The sequence below is a fragment of the Orcinus orca genome, chromosome 3, assembly GCF_937001465.1.
Source record: "Orcinus orca chromosome 3, mOrcOrc1.1, whole genome shotgun sequence".
Lineage (NCBI taxonomy): Eukaryota > Metazoa > Chordata > Mammalia > Artiodactyla > Delphinidae > Orcinus > Orcinus orca.
In genome coordinates this window covers 113,019,428-113,034,184 of record NC_064561.1, presented here as the reverse complement: position 1 = coordinate 113,034,184, position 14,757 = coordinate 113,019,428, and the positions used below count along the sequence as shown (strand labels likewise).

The following is a 14,757-nucleotide window of genomic DNA, read 5'->3' as shown; positions in this document are numbered from 1 at the left end:
GTGGAATCCAGGAGATTGATCTTGAGGCTTGTCGTGAGAATTCCTTTGGAGAGAGCTGTCATCGTGCTGTGCATTCCACTTCTGCCACCCCCAGGCAAGAGTGGTAGAGAGTCAGAGAATCGTTTAGAGAACTTGACATGGAGTTTGAGGGACAGATAGACTGGTACCTGACTCATCCTAAAAAAGTCAAAAGGTGAGCTTGACGCTGCTCTGAGGTAGAGTGATGGCAAGGGAAAGGTGTGTTCTGAGGGTCAGTTGTGGACATGAGAGAGAGTCTAAATCTTTTAAAGATACCACACTCAAGAGGTATATCTGGAAGAATGAAGCGACCCCTACCCTCAGGATCTGTGACAGACTGTGAGAAGGCAGGGGCTGAAAGGTTAATTGTAAGTGGCCTGCCCAGGGAAACATAGCCCTTCCATGTCGGAGATCCCCATAGATGAGACTCTTCGAAGAACTCATTTAGGAAAGAACATTTCTTTACCTCTATATATCTCTTTCCCTTCTTTCCAAATCTGAAGGACCCATAAAAGAGCACAGTAAAATGGATAAGTTTAAGAGTTGGGAGGGGGCTTCCCTGGTGGCGCTAGTTGTTGAGAGTCCGCCTGCCGATGCAGGGGACACGGGTTCGTGCCCCGGTCCGGGAAGATCCCACATGCCGCGGAGCGGCTGGGCCCATGAGCCATGGCCGCTGAGCCTGCGCGTCCGGAGCCTGTGCTCCGCAACGGGAGAGGCCACAACAGTGAGAAGGCCGCGTACCGCAAAAAAAAAAAAAAAAGAGTTGGGAGGAATCGAGAAAAAGAATGACCACGCCCTCCTTCTCCATTGTAGGCTTTATCACCTGGATCAGACACAAGCAAGAACAGACTGACTCTCAAAGCGTAAATGGGAGGGAGGTTAAGCTTTGCTTATACTATCTGAGCATGAGATCATTTGTTAGTAATTGAAAAGTGAATGTGAAACATGGGATCCACCCAAGATTTCATCCTGGGACAGAGAAGAATGCAGCGTAGCTTTAATGAGTCAGTGGTGAGAAAGAATAAAACTGAGTTAATTTAATAAACTGGCTACTTTGGTGTGGAACCCCTTTCCAGTATTTCTCCTCAGGTAACTCTGGAAAACAGCATCATCCTCCATCACTGCCAGACTGCCTCTCATCTTTGACTTTAATTTAGGAAGAGTTGTTTAATGGTTATTCTCCTTCTGGGAAATGTCCAGAGATGTGTGCTAAGCACAGTTTTGTGAACTGCAAACAGTGTGAACTGCAAACAGAACTTTTCCAGTTGTTGAATGGAGGAGATTATCACTGACAACATAATATTTTTCAGTAGTACCACCCAAATCCTGCCCCTACAATGGGAGCCAACCACAGTTGTCTGAGCATGGGCCAAACATGTGTTGGGAAACCCATTCTGCTCTGGTCATTGAGCCTGGAACATGGACAGTGCTTGTCCACTTCCCCATCCAACTCCCAGTACTACATCTTTAAACTAGGTTGTGCAGGCAGCGCTCAGTGGCAGAGTTCTTTGTCTCTTTCAACTCAGTCCCATTCTGCCCCTCTTCTTGCTTACCATTCTTCTCTCCTTTCACACTGTTCCTAAGATGAGCCAGCTTCTCATCTTTGGCTTTACCTTCTGTTTTCCAGCGCTAGGCTTTCTCTCGAGACCCTAGAGGAGATGTGGTGTTTCTGATTGGAGGTAGGATGGTCGTCCATAGTAGAATCTGCTTTTGCCCTCTAGTTCCATTTGGGTTAAATTCCACTCAGTCCCACTCCAGCAGCCCTACACCTCTCTCTCAGCTCCTCCAATCCCTCAACGCGCCCATACTACCTGCTTCTGGGCCCCTCAAAGTAGCAAAGAGAGGAAGCCTGGCACATTATTTAGTCCCCATTTTGTAGAACGGTTATAGGAGCAGAGTCAATCTGGAAAAGAGTTTTCTCCTCCTACCATCATCTCAAATAGAGAAGGGCCTCCACTGAAGTGCCTCACGACTGTCTGAAAGTACCCCTAACAGAAGGACGAGTGAAAAATTTTAAGTAAGTAACTGTAAGTATATCCAGCTTATAAAATATTTATTAAACAAGGGGGAAAGGGCTTCCCTGGTGGTGCAGTGGTTAAGAATACGCCTGCCAGTGCAGGGGACATGGGTTCAAGCCCTGGTCCAGGAAGATCCCACGTGCCGTGGGGCAACTAAGCCCATGCACCGTAACTACCGAGCCTGTGCTCTAGAGCCCACGAGCCACAACTACTGAGCCCACATGCCACAACTACTGAAGTCTGCATGCCTAGAGCCCATGCTCCACAACAAGAGAAGCCACCGCAATGAGAAGCCCGTGTACCATAACAAAGAGTAGCCCTCTCTCTCCACAACTAGAGAAAAACCTGCGTGCAGCAACAAAGACCCAAGGCAGACAAAAAAATAAATCAAAAAAAAAAAATCAAAAGAAAAAAACAAGGGGGAAAAAGGAACATTAATTCATTCATGTGTTTAGGGAAAGGGGCTGAAAATGTTAAATAATTTAAAATTAAATAAACTGCATAAAATTAAATAAATGTCTTTTATTCTATTGAATGATGATGATAAAGAACTGAATGGGCTGCCATTTTAAATTAGGAGGAAAATTGTGTATTAGATTAAATTATATAAAATTGCTACTATTCAACAATTTTGCCATTGTTTGACCATTTTAACGTAAGAAAATATCAGTTTCATGTGGTTCAGCCTAATATTGATGTTTTAAAGGCATTTCTGATAGTATTTCTCTGCTGTAAATAAATGATAATATATGTTAGTCTAAATTTTTTCTTTTATATTATTTTCAATTACTTCACACTGCCAGCAGAGTGTGTTGGGTGCCTGGTGATATCAAAGGAAATTTTTATAATAAAAATGTATGCTTAGACACATCTGGTTATGATTTGCTTTTCCTTTTCTCCAATTGCATAATTCAAGTTGATGCTGCATAATTCTTTCTTCTTTTATTCCATTCCATATGGTGGCAGAACAACTACCAAAAGATGAATACTTTCAGTACCTTTCATATCAAAGCTGCAGCTTTCACATTCTGTTCTATTGACACCGCATTTTGGCAGTGGATTAAGGGACACAGTTAAAATCTCTGCTCATAATTGGTTTTATTTGGGAAAGATTTTCTTTGAACTGGTGACCACCCGTGATTTTATAATTATCAAAAATTAACCAGCTCAGCATTTCTTGTAGGAAATATTCACAATTCACTTCTTTGCTTTTAGAAGAAAAAAGAAAAGGAAAAAGAGAAAAAAGAAAAACTAAGGAGTATGAGTGAACATTTTGTTTGGGAGTGTTCCATGTGGGATTACTCTAATGCAATGCTAAGGCTGTATTTGTCTGCATAGTACTCTTTCAAGCATAATCTTAAAAACCTTTTTTTCTTTTTCAGAACCCTACAAAGAGAAAAACTCAAAAGAATTTAGATTTTCTGAAAAGTGAGACAATTCCAGTGTAATTTTCTGATATGACCTGACTTACAATACAAGCTACAGACAAAGCAAGGAAGCTTTCTGCAGAATACTCTTTTTTTCTTTCCTTTCTTTAAACCATTTTCTTGAGATATAATTCATGTACCATACAATTCATCCATTTAAAATGTACAATTCAATGGTTTTGATATATAACGTTATTAATGTTGAAAGGTAATAGTAAAATAAATATAGCATAAAGTTTGCCATTTTAATCATTTTGAAGCATCAGTTCAGTGGCATTAATTACATTCACGATGTTATATATCATCATGATCCACTTCAAAAACTTTTTCATTACCTTAGCCAGAAACTGCAAAGAGTACTCATATGCATTTCAGTATGAGTTGAAATTCCTGTGGCTGTATGAAATTGTTTAAGTTAAGAAAGCTGACTGGATATTTGGAACGTAAAGCCCTCCAAACTTAAGTCTAAGGCTGCTGGCAACGATGTCTGTTTTAAGTAGACAAGCACCCACGCATACATATACTTTGCAAGGCCCTGTGTGATCTCCAAACATAGCATCAGTCAAACCTCTCTTCCCACTGGGCTTGACTTTCCCACCCATGTGGGGAATAGACAGCGGGAGCTTTGTTTGCAGTGGCTTTGTTTCCTTGCAGCCATTGGTAAAATAAACATTACCTCAGTTTGAAGAAGTTCTTGGTAGAACTTGGGAGTCCTGGGATAGCAGATCCTATGGCCCAACCCCGATGACGTCATAATTTTATCTGGTGTAGACTCGCCCCACTGAAGATAATTGCATCACAGCGTCCTGTGTGGATCCTCGTAGGACTGGCTTAGGTCAGAAGATGTTAAATGGGAGACTCCTTGGGTCTGGGAAGATGTATAAAGGAGGAATACTGAAGAGAACCTTGCCCTCTCTCACATTAGCCTGCCCTATATGTCAATGAAGCTTCAAAGACATTTCAGGGTCTCACCGGGCAGATCCATACATGTGAAAATTTCTCATTTCATTGTTGGACAGTATTGATGAGCTCTACACTGAATTTAGCCCCGTGATAACTGAAAATACACACAGGGAGTATTTAGATTGAGAAATCAGACTCATTTTGTGACCCTATCCACTTGAAACTTATGTGATTATAAAAAAAATGTGAAGAAATCTCAGTATTTGAAAATAGAAAAGATGAGTTTTACAATTTTGTATTTGTTGAAGGGGGAAAGTGGACCTTAATAAACAGAAAGATTTAGTAGTTAACATGCTTGTCCTGGTTCTTATTAATTATGCCTCTAGATGGGATATATAAAAATGGAATTTAAGGAATCATATATTAAAGATTTAAAGGTTTTCTATCAAAAGAAAATCTCTCCTCCCTGCCCTCCTCCCCCATATCGCCCAGGAAATTAGATATTTGAATTCAGCATTTGACAAGCTTACCACAGTCCACAGAATGTTTTTAGAAACTTTAAATTCTTTTTCACTGTATTATCAGGCAAGTAAATGTAAGCTTATTACAAGATAATTATGCAAAGAGTGGAAACCTTATAGTCTATCCTCATAAATAAAGTGTCGACAGAAATCATAATCTTGACCCAAATAGAACTTGATATTAGGAACGAAGGATTTGTTTGCCTTGCTTGCTCCCAAACCTCAAGTAATAAATCTCAAAAGCTTCAATATTGATTCAACAAAATGAATGGCTGAGTCACACAGAACGACTCTGACAAGTGGACAAATGCTGCCATGGCGACATTTTGATATGCAGTGTGGTTACTGAGCTTTGCTGGTTTCTTCCCCTGCCATTAAAGCAAAATGACAAACCACGGGAAGTACCACACACAGCGTGCCTAAACCAGAGGCAACTAGGAAAAAAGATTTAATTAGCTGTTCTTAAAGGATTAAAAATTCCATACACATTTGTATCTAATTTATGGGCAAATTCCTTTTAAAATATGAGAAAAACTGTTCTGAGACATGCTTCTTGTTAAGAAATAGAAATTATTATTAATGTAAAAAAAGTCTCAGATAGCATTTTCTGTAAATGTTTTGTAAACAGATTTCTTGAGGAAAAAACACTTTTAACTTGGCAAGATAAAGTTTTAAAATATTTTCTACAGCACATAAAATTGTACTTAATTCATTCTTTGCCAAATAATGGAATAGATATTGCATATGGCCATAATAAAAAACGGTATATATGGCCAAATACTACTACTGTGTATATTTAGATTTATAAGGAGGTGAGACTATTTGTTAGAAAGTGATATGTATGCTCAGCTATTACTTGATCTTAATGTTCATTTGATGGAGCTATTTAGCAATTACATATATATTCTATTCTTTATTGGTATAAAATATACACAGATATATTAAAGACAGATGCCATCATATCATAGCAATGAAAAGAAATTGTTTAAAAATTTTAATGGGAAAATGCTTTTAAATATATAATTATAAATTTGCAAAATTATTTATGTATAATTACCATAGTGCTTTCAATATTGGATTGGTTAACTCACAAGAGAAACTTTGTCAACTACATCTAAAATAGAGCTAGAGTAGGAAATCATTGTTTTTATTTCATTGCTTTTCTGTCAGTTATTGAAATCTCACTATGTACCAGACTTCACTCTCTCTTTCAATCCACACACAAGTCTGTACAGTAGGTATTATAAAAAAACCTCCATTTTGCAGATAAGGAAAGTAAAAGTGTGAAAGACTAATAAATTTATGTTTGCTTGACCTAGTTATGTTACATTACCCCTTGGCATCATCTGGACCTAACTATGAGAAATGCTTTTATTTTTGTTCTTCAATGCCTTTATTTTTATTTTTTTTTAAATAAATTTATTTGTTTATTTTTGGCTGCATTCGGTCTTCATTGCCGTGCGCGGGCTTTCTCTAGTTGTGGCGAGTAGAGGGCTACTCTTCATTGCGGTGCACAGGCTTCTCATTGCGGTGGCTTCTCTTGTTACAGAGCACAGGCTCTAGGCACACGGGCTTCAGTAGTGGTGGCTCCCGGGCTCTAGAGCACAGGCTCAGTAGTTGTGGCACACAGGCTTAGTTGCTCCGCGGCATGTGGGATCTTCCTGGATCAGGGCTCAAACCTGCGTCCCCTGCATTTGCAGGCAGATTCTTAACCACTGCGCCACCAGGGAAGTCCCTGTTCTTTTGTGCCTTTAGAAATAGAAACAGTGCTACCGTTCTCACAAAGTCACAACTATCAGGTTTTGTAAATGGACTTCTTGAGGAAGAATATTTTTAACTTGGGAAGATAAAGATTTAAAACATTTGTAGTGGAACATAAAAATCACACTTAATTCATCCTTTACTTAATTTTAGAAAAATTAAATATTGAGAGTATGAGAAACTTGGAAAAGGGAGATAATACCAAGTACAGAAAAACTGAAATATTAATTTCACATGAAAAAAGCAAGAGAGAAAAAGTTTTAATGTTGTTATTTATTTATTTTTTGCATCACATTTCTGATTCTAAAATGCCACCTCAACTTCTGTTGTGGTCTGGGTTGACTGCTACCTTGTCAAACAACTAGTCTTAAATTAAGGAGGAACTACTCTTTGTACACTTCATCTCTGTAGGAACCAAATCTTTTACAGAGAAGGTTCTGACAGGGCACATTAGAGATTTGAAAATAATTGTGATAAATCATGACAAATTAGTCACCTCTAGACAACCTGTAAATAGGTAAGAGCCGGGGTAACCAAAAGCTTTGGCAAGACAGGAAAATATGGGGACCATGGCTCCTGCTAGCTCTTCAGCCTCTTCCAGTTGGCCCTCCTCTGTTGGCTACTGAGCAGTAGCTTTTAGCAGCCCCAACTTGCCCAACTAGAACCAACCAGGGCTCGAGACTAAGCCTTTCCTCACGCCTAAGTCTTTTCTCCGGAAGGTGCGAAGCCATCTTTAGCTGAAGCTGTGTATGAACCCTTTCTGCCATACTCCTTTGTCCTGGCTCCTCCCTCATACGACTGTACAGATGTCAACTTTCCTGGGGCTTTGGTATCATTTTTGTTTTGTTTTTTGTCTTGTTGACCTAAACCAGATAGACTGCCAAATAGTCTTCCAGCAAAGATGGGTTTATTTGGGATCAGCAGAGAATAGCAATTCAGGACCTGCAACCATGGTGAGCCACATGCAAGTACCCCCACAGCAAGGAAAGGAGAACACTTTCATAGAGAGGAAAAGGAAGTTGGAAGGACTACAGTAAACAAAAGCTATTCTTTGCCTGAGTCTTTGCCAGGAAAGGAGAGGAGTCTTTCTCCCTACTGGGCTCTGCTATTGCCACAAGGCATGAGAGCTCCCTCTTCTTGTCTCCCAGCCCCACTTAAAAAAAAAAATATATATATATATTTATTTGGTTGCACTGGGTCTTAGTTGTGGCTCGCAGGCTCCTTAGTTGTGGCATGTGAACTCTTATTTGTGCCATGCATGTGGGGTCTAGTTCCCTGACCAGGGATCGAACCTGGGCCCGCTGCACAGGGAGTGTGGAGTCTTAACCACTGTGCCACCAGGGAAGTCCCCTGACCCCATTTAAAAAAAAAAAACTTAATTAATTAATTAATTTAATTTTGGCTGCATTGGGTCTTCATTGCTATGTGCGGGCTTCCTCTAGCTGCGGCGAGTGGGGGCTACACTTTGTTGTTTGTTGTGGTGTGTAGGCTTCTCATTGCGGTAGCTTCTCTTGTTGCAGAGCATGGGCTCTAGGTGCGCAGGCTTCAGTGGTTGCAGCTCGGGGGCTCAGTAGTTGTGGCTCGCAGGCTCTAGAGTTCAGGCTCAGCAGTTGTGGTGCACGGGCTTAGTTGCTCCGCGGCATGTGAGATCTCCCCAGACCAGGGCTCGAACCTGTGTCCCCTGCATTGGCAGGCAGATTCTTAACCACTGTGCCACCAGGGAAGCCCCACTGACCCCATTTTAACTGAGGTTTCTGTTTATTAATTTTTTACAGTCTGCAGAAGTTTGATCATGAAAGTCTTGCATAGGGTAGGAAAGACATGAAAAATGCCTCTTGGGAGCTATGGTATTGATAACCTTCCACTTATTCTAGGCTTCCAACTTTATTTTCTGACTTAAGCCTTACACTCCCCAGAAGGGCTTACTCCTCTCAGTTTTCCAAAACCTTTTTCGGCTTTTCAACCCCCTCATAAAGTTACATGTTTTCTCATGTGGTCCTCATTGGTGCAAACAACTCCAGGGGGCATCCCTCACATAGATTTCCATGTAAATGATACTGCCAAGAGTTGCACAGCTCCTGCAGTCCTGGAGGGAGTGACGCAGACAGGCAAGGAACCCAAACCCAAAAGAAACAGGTTTCTTTCCATTAATTGCCCAGTTGGCATTCATATGACTTTGAGTTTAGACTTATTAGCCAGGCTTTGATATTTTTTTCTAACAGAATTTTCAAAGGTGTATTTTGAAGAATATTAATAAGAATCTCATAGAAAAAGAAAGTTTCTATGATCAAATAAATATATAAAACAGTGAGCTAAGCAAATTTAAACTGGTTTATTTACCATAGTATTCAGATGCTTTAACATTTTAAAGTGCTTAATGGTTTTTTAAGAATGTTTCCCACATTTATGGTTTGATTACAGAGCCTTTTGCCATTTGCAAATTTGGGAAACTGAAATCCACAGTACACGCTTTCGGAAATGCTGATATAGCTGGTTTACTGAGGAGTTTTAATTCAGTGGGGTTCAAACATGAACTCCAAACATAAATATGATTTAATATTGTTGTCTACAGTCTCTTCCCTCTGTGTCCTATGTCAAATTATTCTTTCTCATTGGGTAGCAAATCTCTTGGGGAGATTCCATAATTTCAATATATGCCAAACTCAAATCAGATTCAAAGCCTTTTCCTCCTAGCTACAGGCCAGACCAATGGCTCCAGGGGCCTGAAATGGAAAGGAGACATGATTAGGTGTTGAAGTATGTAGTGTGTGTGTGTATGGTGATTCTGGTTCTAGAATACCTGTCTTTTCTACCTGTTCCTTTTCAAGGTCTAACTCTTCTGATGCTGAGAGCTGAGAGGGAGACTAGGAGAAGGACAAACATCTCTTTGACTGCTTGTCGGCATAGCACCCTCCTTTAGGGCTGTGGCTGCTTCTCTGGATAACACAGACTAGCTATCCTCTGTGTGACTGGCGTGCTGATGTTCTCAAAGGCACATGGGTATGTCCTGGTGGGTTCTGCGAGCCCTTCCCATTGCATGTTTCCTTGAAGTCAGTTTTTTCTTAATCGCCTCCTTCAGCTACTTCCCAGAAGTACATACTCTCTTGTTCCTGGGATCTTCCCACTTCATGGGCTGTTCTCTTGGGTCAGGTATTGACAAGATTTTACCAAAGTGCACCCTCCATGGTATCACAATCCATGAGAGATCTACACATTTTTTGTACAAAGGTGACAGTGAGGCTGCTCCCTTACCCTCTTTCTACCCTCTTTCTCTCTGTTCTGCCTTCTTTCTTTCCCATTTCTCTTTCCTCTTAGTGGTAGGGTCAGGGCAGATCAACAAATTTATTGGCCTGAGCAGACAACGCTGGAATGAGTAGCCAATCCTGCCTCTCTACTATGATCTCCAATTTCTAACACAGTTCTGAAAGAGAGAGAAAAGCAAGAACCTCCCCCATAGGCTGACTACTCAGGGATGATTTTCTTCCCCCCGAGGTGAGGGTGGAGGTAGGTAATTGTCCTATATTTATCTTTCCACCTCTTAAAAAGCCCTGGAGGCACAGTCTGGTCTCAATGGTTGGCCCTTTCTTTAGAAGTCAGGTGCTTGTCTCTAGTTCCTGGCTTAGGCCAAATCAACAGTTCTATGGGAGCAGAAAATGGCCCATTCAGTACATTGTTTTTTTTTTTTTTTTTTTGCGGTATGCGGGCCTCTCACTGTTGTGGCCTCTCCCGTTGTGGAGCACAGGCTCCGGACGCGCAGGCTCGGCGGCCATGGCTCACGGGCCCAGCCGCTCCGCGGCATGTGGGATCTTCCCGGACTGGGGCACGAACCCGCGTCCCCTGCATCGGCAGGCGGACTCTCAACCACTGCACCACCAGGGAAGCCCCAGTACATTGATTTTTAATACTGTACAATGTACACAGCAGATGGACAAGAAGCCCCAGTTGATGCATAAGTTGATAATAGTTGTTAGCTGCTTTTTTAAAGTTTCTTTTCTTTTCTTTTTTTTTTTAAAGAGTGAGAATGTAGAACTCAAGGCAAGTTTGTTAAGGGTCAGAAGTTTAGATCAGAACAAGCAAGAACTTAGCCAGAATCTGCACATATAGTTGTTGTGAAGGTCAGATTAAAACATTGATTAGAAACTAGGTAGAGAAAAAAGAAACAGCAGATTATAAAAATGTGGATCTAGGACAGGGGATAGTCCAGACTTCTTGCAAAGACTCAGGGCTAGAATACATTATAAATGGAATATGTAGAGGGACCTTGTGGAACAGGACAGCAAATTCTGCTATAGAAATATTCTTAAGGACTGAGACCATATCCTTATTCATCTTTACATTTCTGAAACATCATAGATCCTTGGCACTCAATAAATGTTTGTTGAGTGAATTAATCAATTTAGTATAGCAGTATAAAAGAAAACCTGCTAACTAAAATAACTTTTGCTTCTGCATAGAGCAGGGATCAGCAAACTATGGCTCTTTGGCCATTTCTGGCCACCGCCTGCTTTTGTAAATAAGGTTTATTGGAACACAGCCATGCTCATCTGTTTACATATTGTCTTTGGGTGCTTTCACACTACAATGGCAGAGTTGAATAGTTGCAACAGAGACCGCATGGCCTGCAAGTCTAAAATATTTACTGTCTGGCCCTTTATAGAAAAAGTTTTCTGATCCCTGGCATACAGGTTTAAAATTGTTTTTCTATATGTTTCCTGTTGAGTGTGACTCAGTCACAGCATGGTTAACTCAGGTCCAGAGGTCACTGGGAGCAGCTGGCTGTTCTGTCAGACAGGACAACGCAAGCCCTGGGAACCAGAGCCGGGTGGATATGACAGATCTATCAGAGCCAAGAGGAAAGTCATCTTGATGCAGTCCTGTAATCTCATCTCTCCCTTCTCTGAACCATCTTTGTAATCTCTTTGATGGTCACATGGTACTTTTGATTATCATGATTTATGTCTTCTTTCGCCTATTCAATGTGGACTATAGGAGGGCAGAGGCCGCATTTTGTCCATGTTCATATTCTGAAGGTCTAGCGATGCTTCTGGTTAAGTAGGTGCTCGCTTAGAAGACGAATAGTAGCTAGCAGGATTATGGTGCTCTCTGAAGAAGAGGAAAAGCAAGGTCTGGCAGCTCAGAGGCAGATGGCTTTTAATTATCAGTAAGCAAGAGATTAATTAAATGAATTTGGAGTAGAGTGTTCAAGGAAGCAGTAACACCAAGGGATAGCTATATTTCAGGGACTCGCTCAGATTTTTATGTCCAAAATGTCCAAGAATATTTTTCTTTTTCTAAACTGGGAGAAGCACCTCAAGCTTAAAGTATCCTCAGTTATTAAATGGATTCGCTGGTCCCTTTGAGGCAGAGAATGGTTTCCTTTGGCTCACGAAGTGAAATTCTGGGTCCGACAGTGGGGCCTCCTTCTGACGTATTTGTCCAGTCACATCACTCATTCAACAAATGTTTAATGAGCTACTACAGTGCGCCAGGCCCTTTGAGAGCTTGGATTTAAGCTCTGTTTGTTTTTCCATTATGAAGTGCTAAGATGATAAACACTAAAATTTATTGAGAACTTTATGACATATTGGGGGTGCAAGGGAGGAAATTTGATTGGCTAGTAGCCTAGGCAGGTCTGAACCTAGAGAAAGAGGAGTCCAGGAGTGTAGCAAGCTCCTGACAAATCTTAATTTTTTCCTGTCTGGGCCCAAACAGAAGAAGCCTCTGGCAGACAGATTTGGGTACTCCTGCAGTAACAGCCTACTTCTAGTTTTTTTGGAAGGAAGGAGAAGTAGCTACTGCCTAAGCTTGGTTTTGTTCCTTTGATGAAATTCCCTTATGCATATCTAAACTTAGATATCTAAACTCAGAATGTCAAGTATGAGAAACACCTTTTTCAAGGAACTGAAGAGATCTTTGGAGAAGATTTACAAGGCTTATTAGTATGCAAGACTAACTAAATTGGAGAAGGAAGAAAAATTGTATGACATCAATACTTTCCTTACAGAGTTTAAGAAAACTAATTATTCTTTAATGTGTGAAATTTAGTGATTGATTTGATTTCATGAAGATTACAATAGTGAAAAAGACTTACACTCCATCAGTGCTGCATTTAGGCAGAATTGGGAATTAGGCCAACTTGCCTTCAGATCTTTCAACTTTCCTTTCAACACCCTTCTCTCTCAGTGGCCCCTCCAACTCCCACTTCCAGATGCCCAGTAATCCCCCTCCTTTCTGTTTTCCTTATCAAAGCATGACTTGAAGAACCAGGTCTCTAAGCTGTAAATGATGGAAGAAGTTTAAAATATCTCTGATTCCAGCATATTTGTACTTTAACATGGGATCAAGTCATGTTTTCTAAGGCTGGATTGTGAAGTACAAGAAAATAAGCTCTGGGAATCCTTTTGATATGATAGCCTCCAGGTTCTTCACACAATCTTATTATATAGGCCTTTCCTCTCTCCCTCCCTTTCTTCCATACATATTAACTTTCTGCTATATCCCAGAGCCTATTCTAGCTACTAGCTATAGAGCAGCCAATGAGAGAGACATGGAACCTACCCTCTTGGAGCTTTCATTCCTATGGGCAGACAAAAACACCTAAATAAACAAATAAGATCTTTATTAGGGATAAATAATATGAAGAAAATAAAACAAAGTAGTAGGTAAGAGTGCCCACAGAAGTAATCAGGGCAGACACCTCCAAGGAAAGGACACCCCTCAAATGAAAGATATGATGGAAGGAGCCAGCCATATGAAGATCTCTGACAACAGCGTGCCAGGCAGAGAGGAAAGCTTGTGCAAAGGTTCTGAGGCAGGAATGATTTTGCTGTGTTTGAGCCAAAGAATGAAGTTCAGTGTGATGGGAATACAGTGAAAAGAGGGAGAATGGGACAAGTTGAAGCTGGAAAAGAAAAGACAGAATCATGTGGTTCTTGCAGTCCAGGTGAGGAGTTTGGATTTAAGTGCAATGGACAGACATGCATTGAATACTTTCAGCAGTTGGTAACATCTACATGATTTAGCTAAAAATATCAGCTATACTGTTTGCTGTGGTTTTATTTTCAGCTCTTGGGAGAAGCTTTCAGCATTCTATATAATCTCTTCCTCTCGAAGCATTGCTACTACTCTCTGGGATGCTCATTTTTTTGCTTGGCATATTCTGCTTTGTGGTTCATTAAACTCTTACCCAGAGAGAGAGTGCAACCTCAGTGAACTCAGGGTTGTGATTTAGAGATCTTGTTTTTCCCACAGTGCCTTCCAGTGTTTTCTGCTTCCTAAACACTCAGTAATAATTGTTAATGAATTACTTAATTCCCTGAGGTAGCTTTGAGAAAGACAGTGGGTGTTAAGTTTTCATTTTGACCCACACGGGGCCTAGGATGGTGTCACACAGAGTGAAAATGCATGCTAAGTCCAGTTGTGCAGAATGGCTTTAATCACAGAACTTGGTGAAACAATGATTAAGACAGAATAGTTCAAAAAAAAAAAAAAGACAGAATAGTTCATTGATAAACACTGACTTTGTTGGGGTCTCAGTAAAGTATCATTTAGCTGCAAATAAAGCCTTTAAGCATCCTAATAATACAATAAAACTGTGGGTGGACCTCCCTGGTGGCCCAGTGGTTAAGAATCCGCCTGCCAATGCAGGGGACACGGGTTTCGAGCCCTGGTCCGGGAAGATTCCACATGCTGTGGAGCAACTAAGCCCGTGCGCCACAACTACTGAGCCTGCCCTCTAGAGCCCACGAGCCACAACTAGTGAGCCCGCGTGCTAAACTACTGAAGCCCGAGTGCCTAGAGCCCGTGCTCTGCAACAAGAGAAGCCACCACAATGAGAAGCCCGGGCACCACAACGAAGAGTAGCCCCTGCTCACTGCAACTAGAGAAAGCCCGTGTGCAGCGAGGAAGACCCAATGCAGCTAAAAATAAATTAAAAACAAACAAAACCTGTGGGCTGAATATGTATTTTAGTAAGACATTTCAAATAATCTGGAAGCTATAAGAGGTTTTAAATAATTTAGAAGCTGTAAATTCATGGGGTGTATTAGCAGAGTAAACACATATTAACAATAACTAATGTAAGTAAGCGAATCTGTTAATAAGGCCTCA

At 40.9% G+C, this 14,757-nt stretch overlaps 1 protein-coding gene across 1 annotated transcript in view; it reads left to right on the top strand.

The window, feature by feature from the left end:
- POLR3G (RNA polymerase III subunit G) overlaps positions 1 to 6,562 on the top strand; it is a 74,190-nt gene extending 67,628 nt beyond the window's left edge. The window contains exon 8 of the mRNA XM_049708439.1: positions 3,419 to 6,562. Within this exon, the coding sequence (XP_049564396.1) occupies positions 3,419 to 3,484 (66 nt within the window). The 3' untranslated portion in view covers positions 3,485 to 6,562. The remainder of the gene's footprint in view (positions 1 to 3,418) is intronic.
- The last annotated feature ends 8,195 nt before the right edge of the window (positions 6,563 to 14,757 follow it).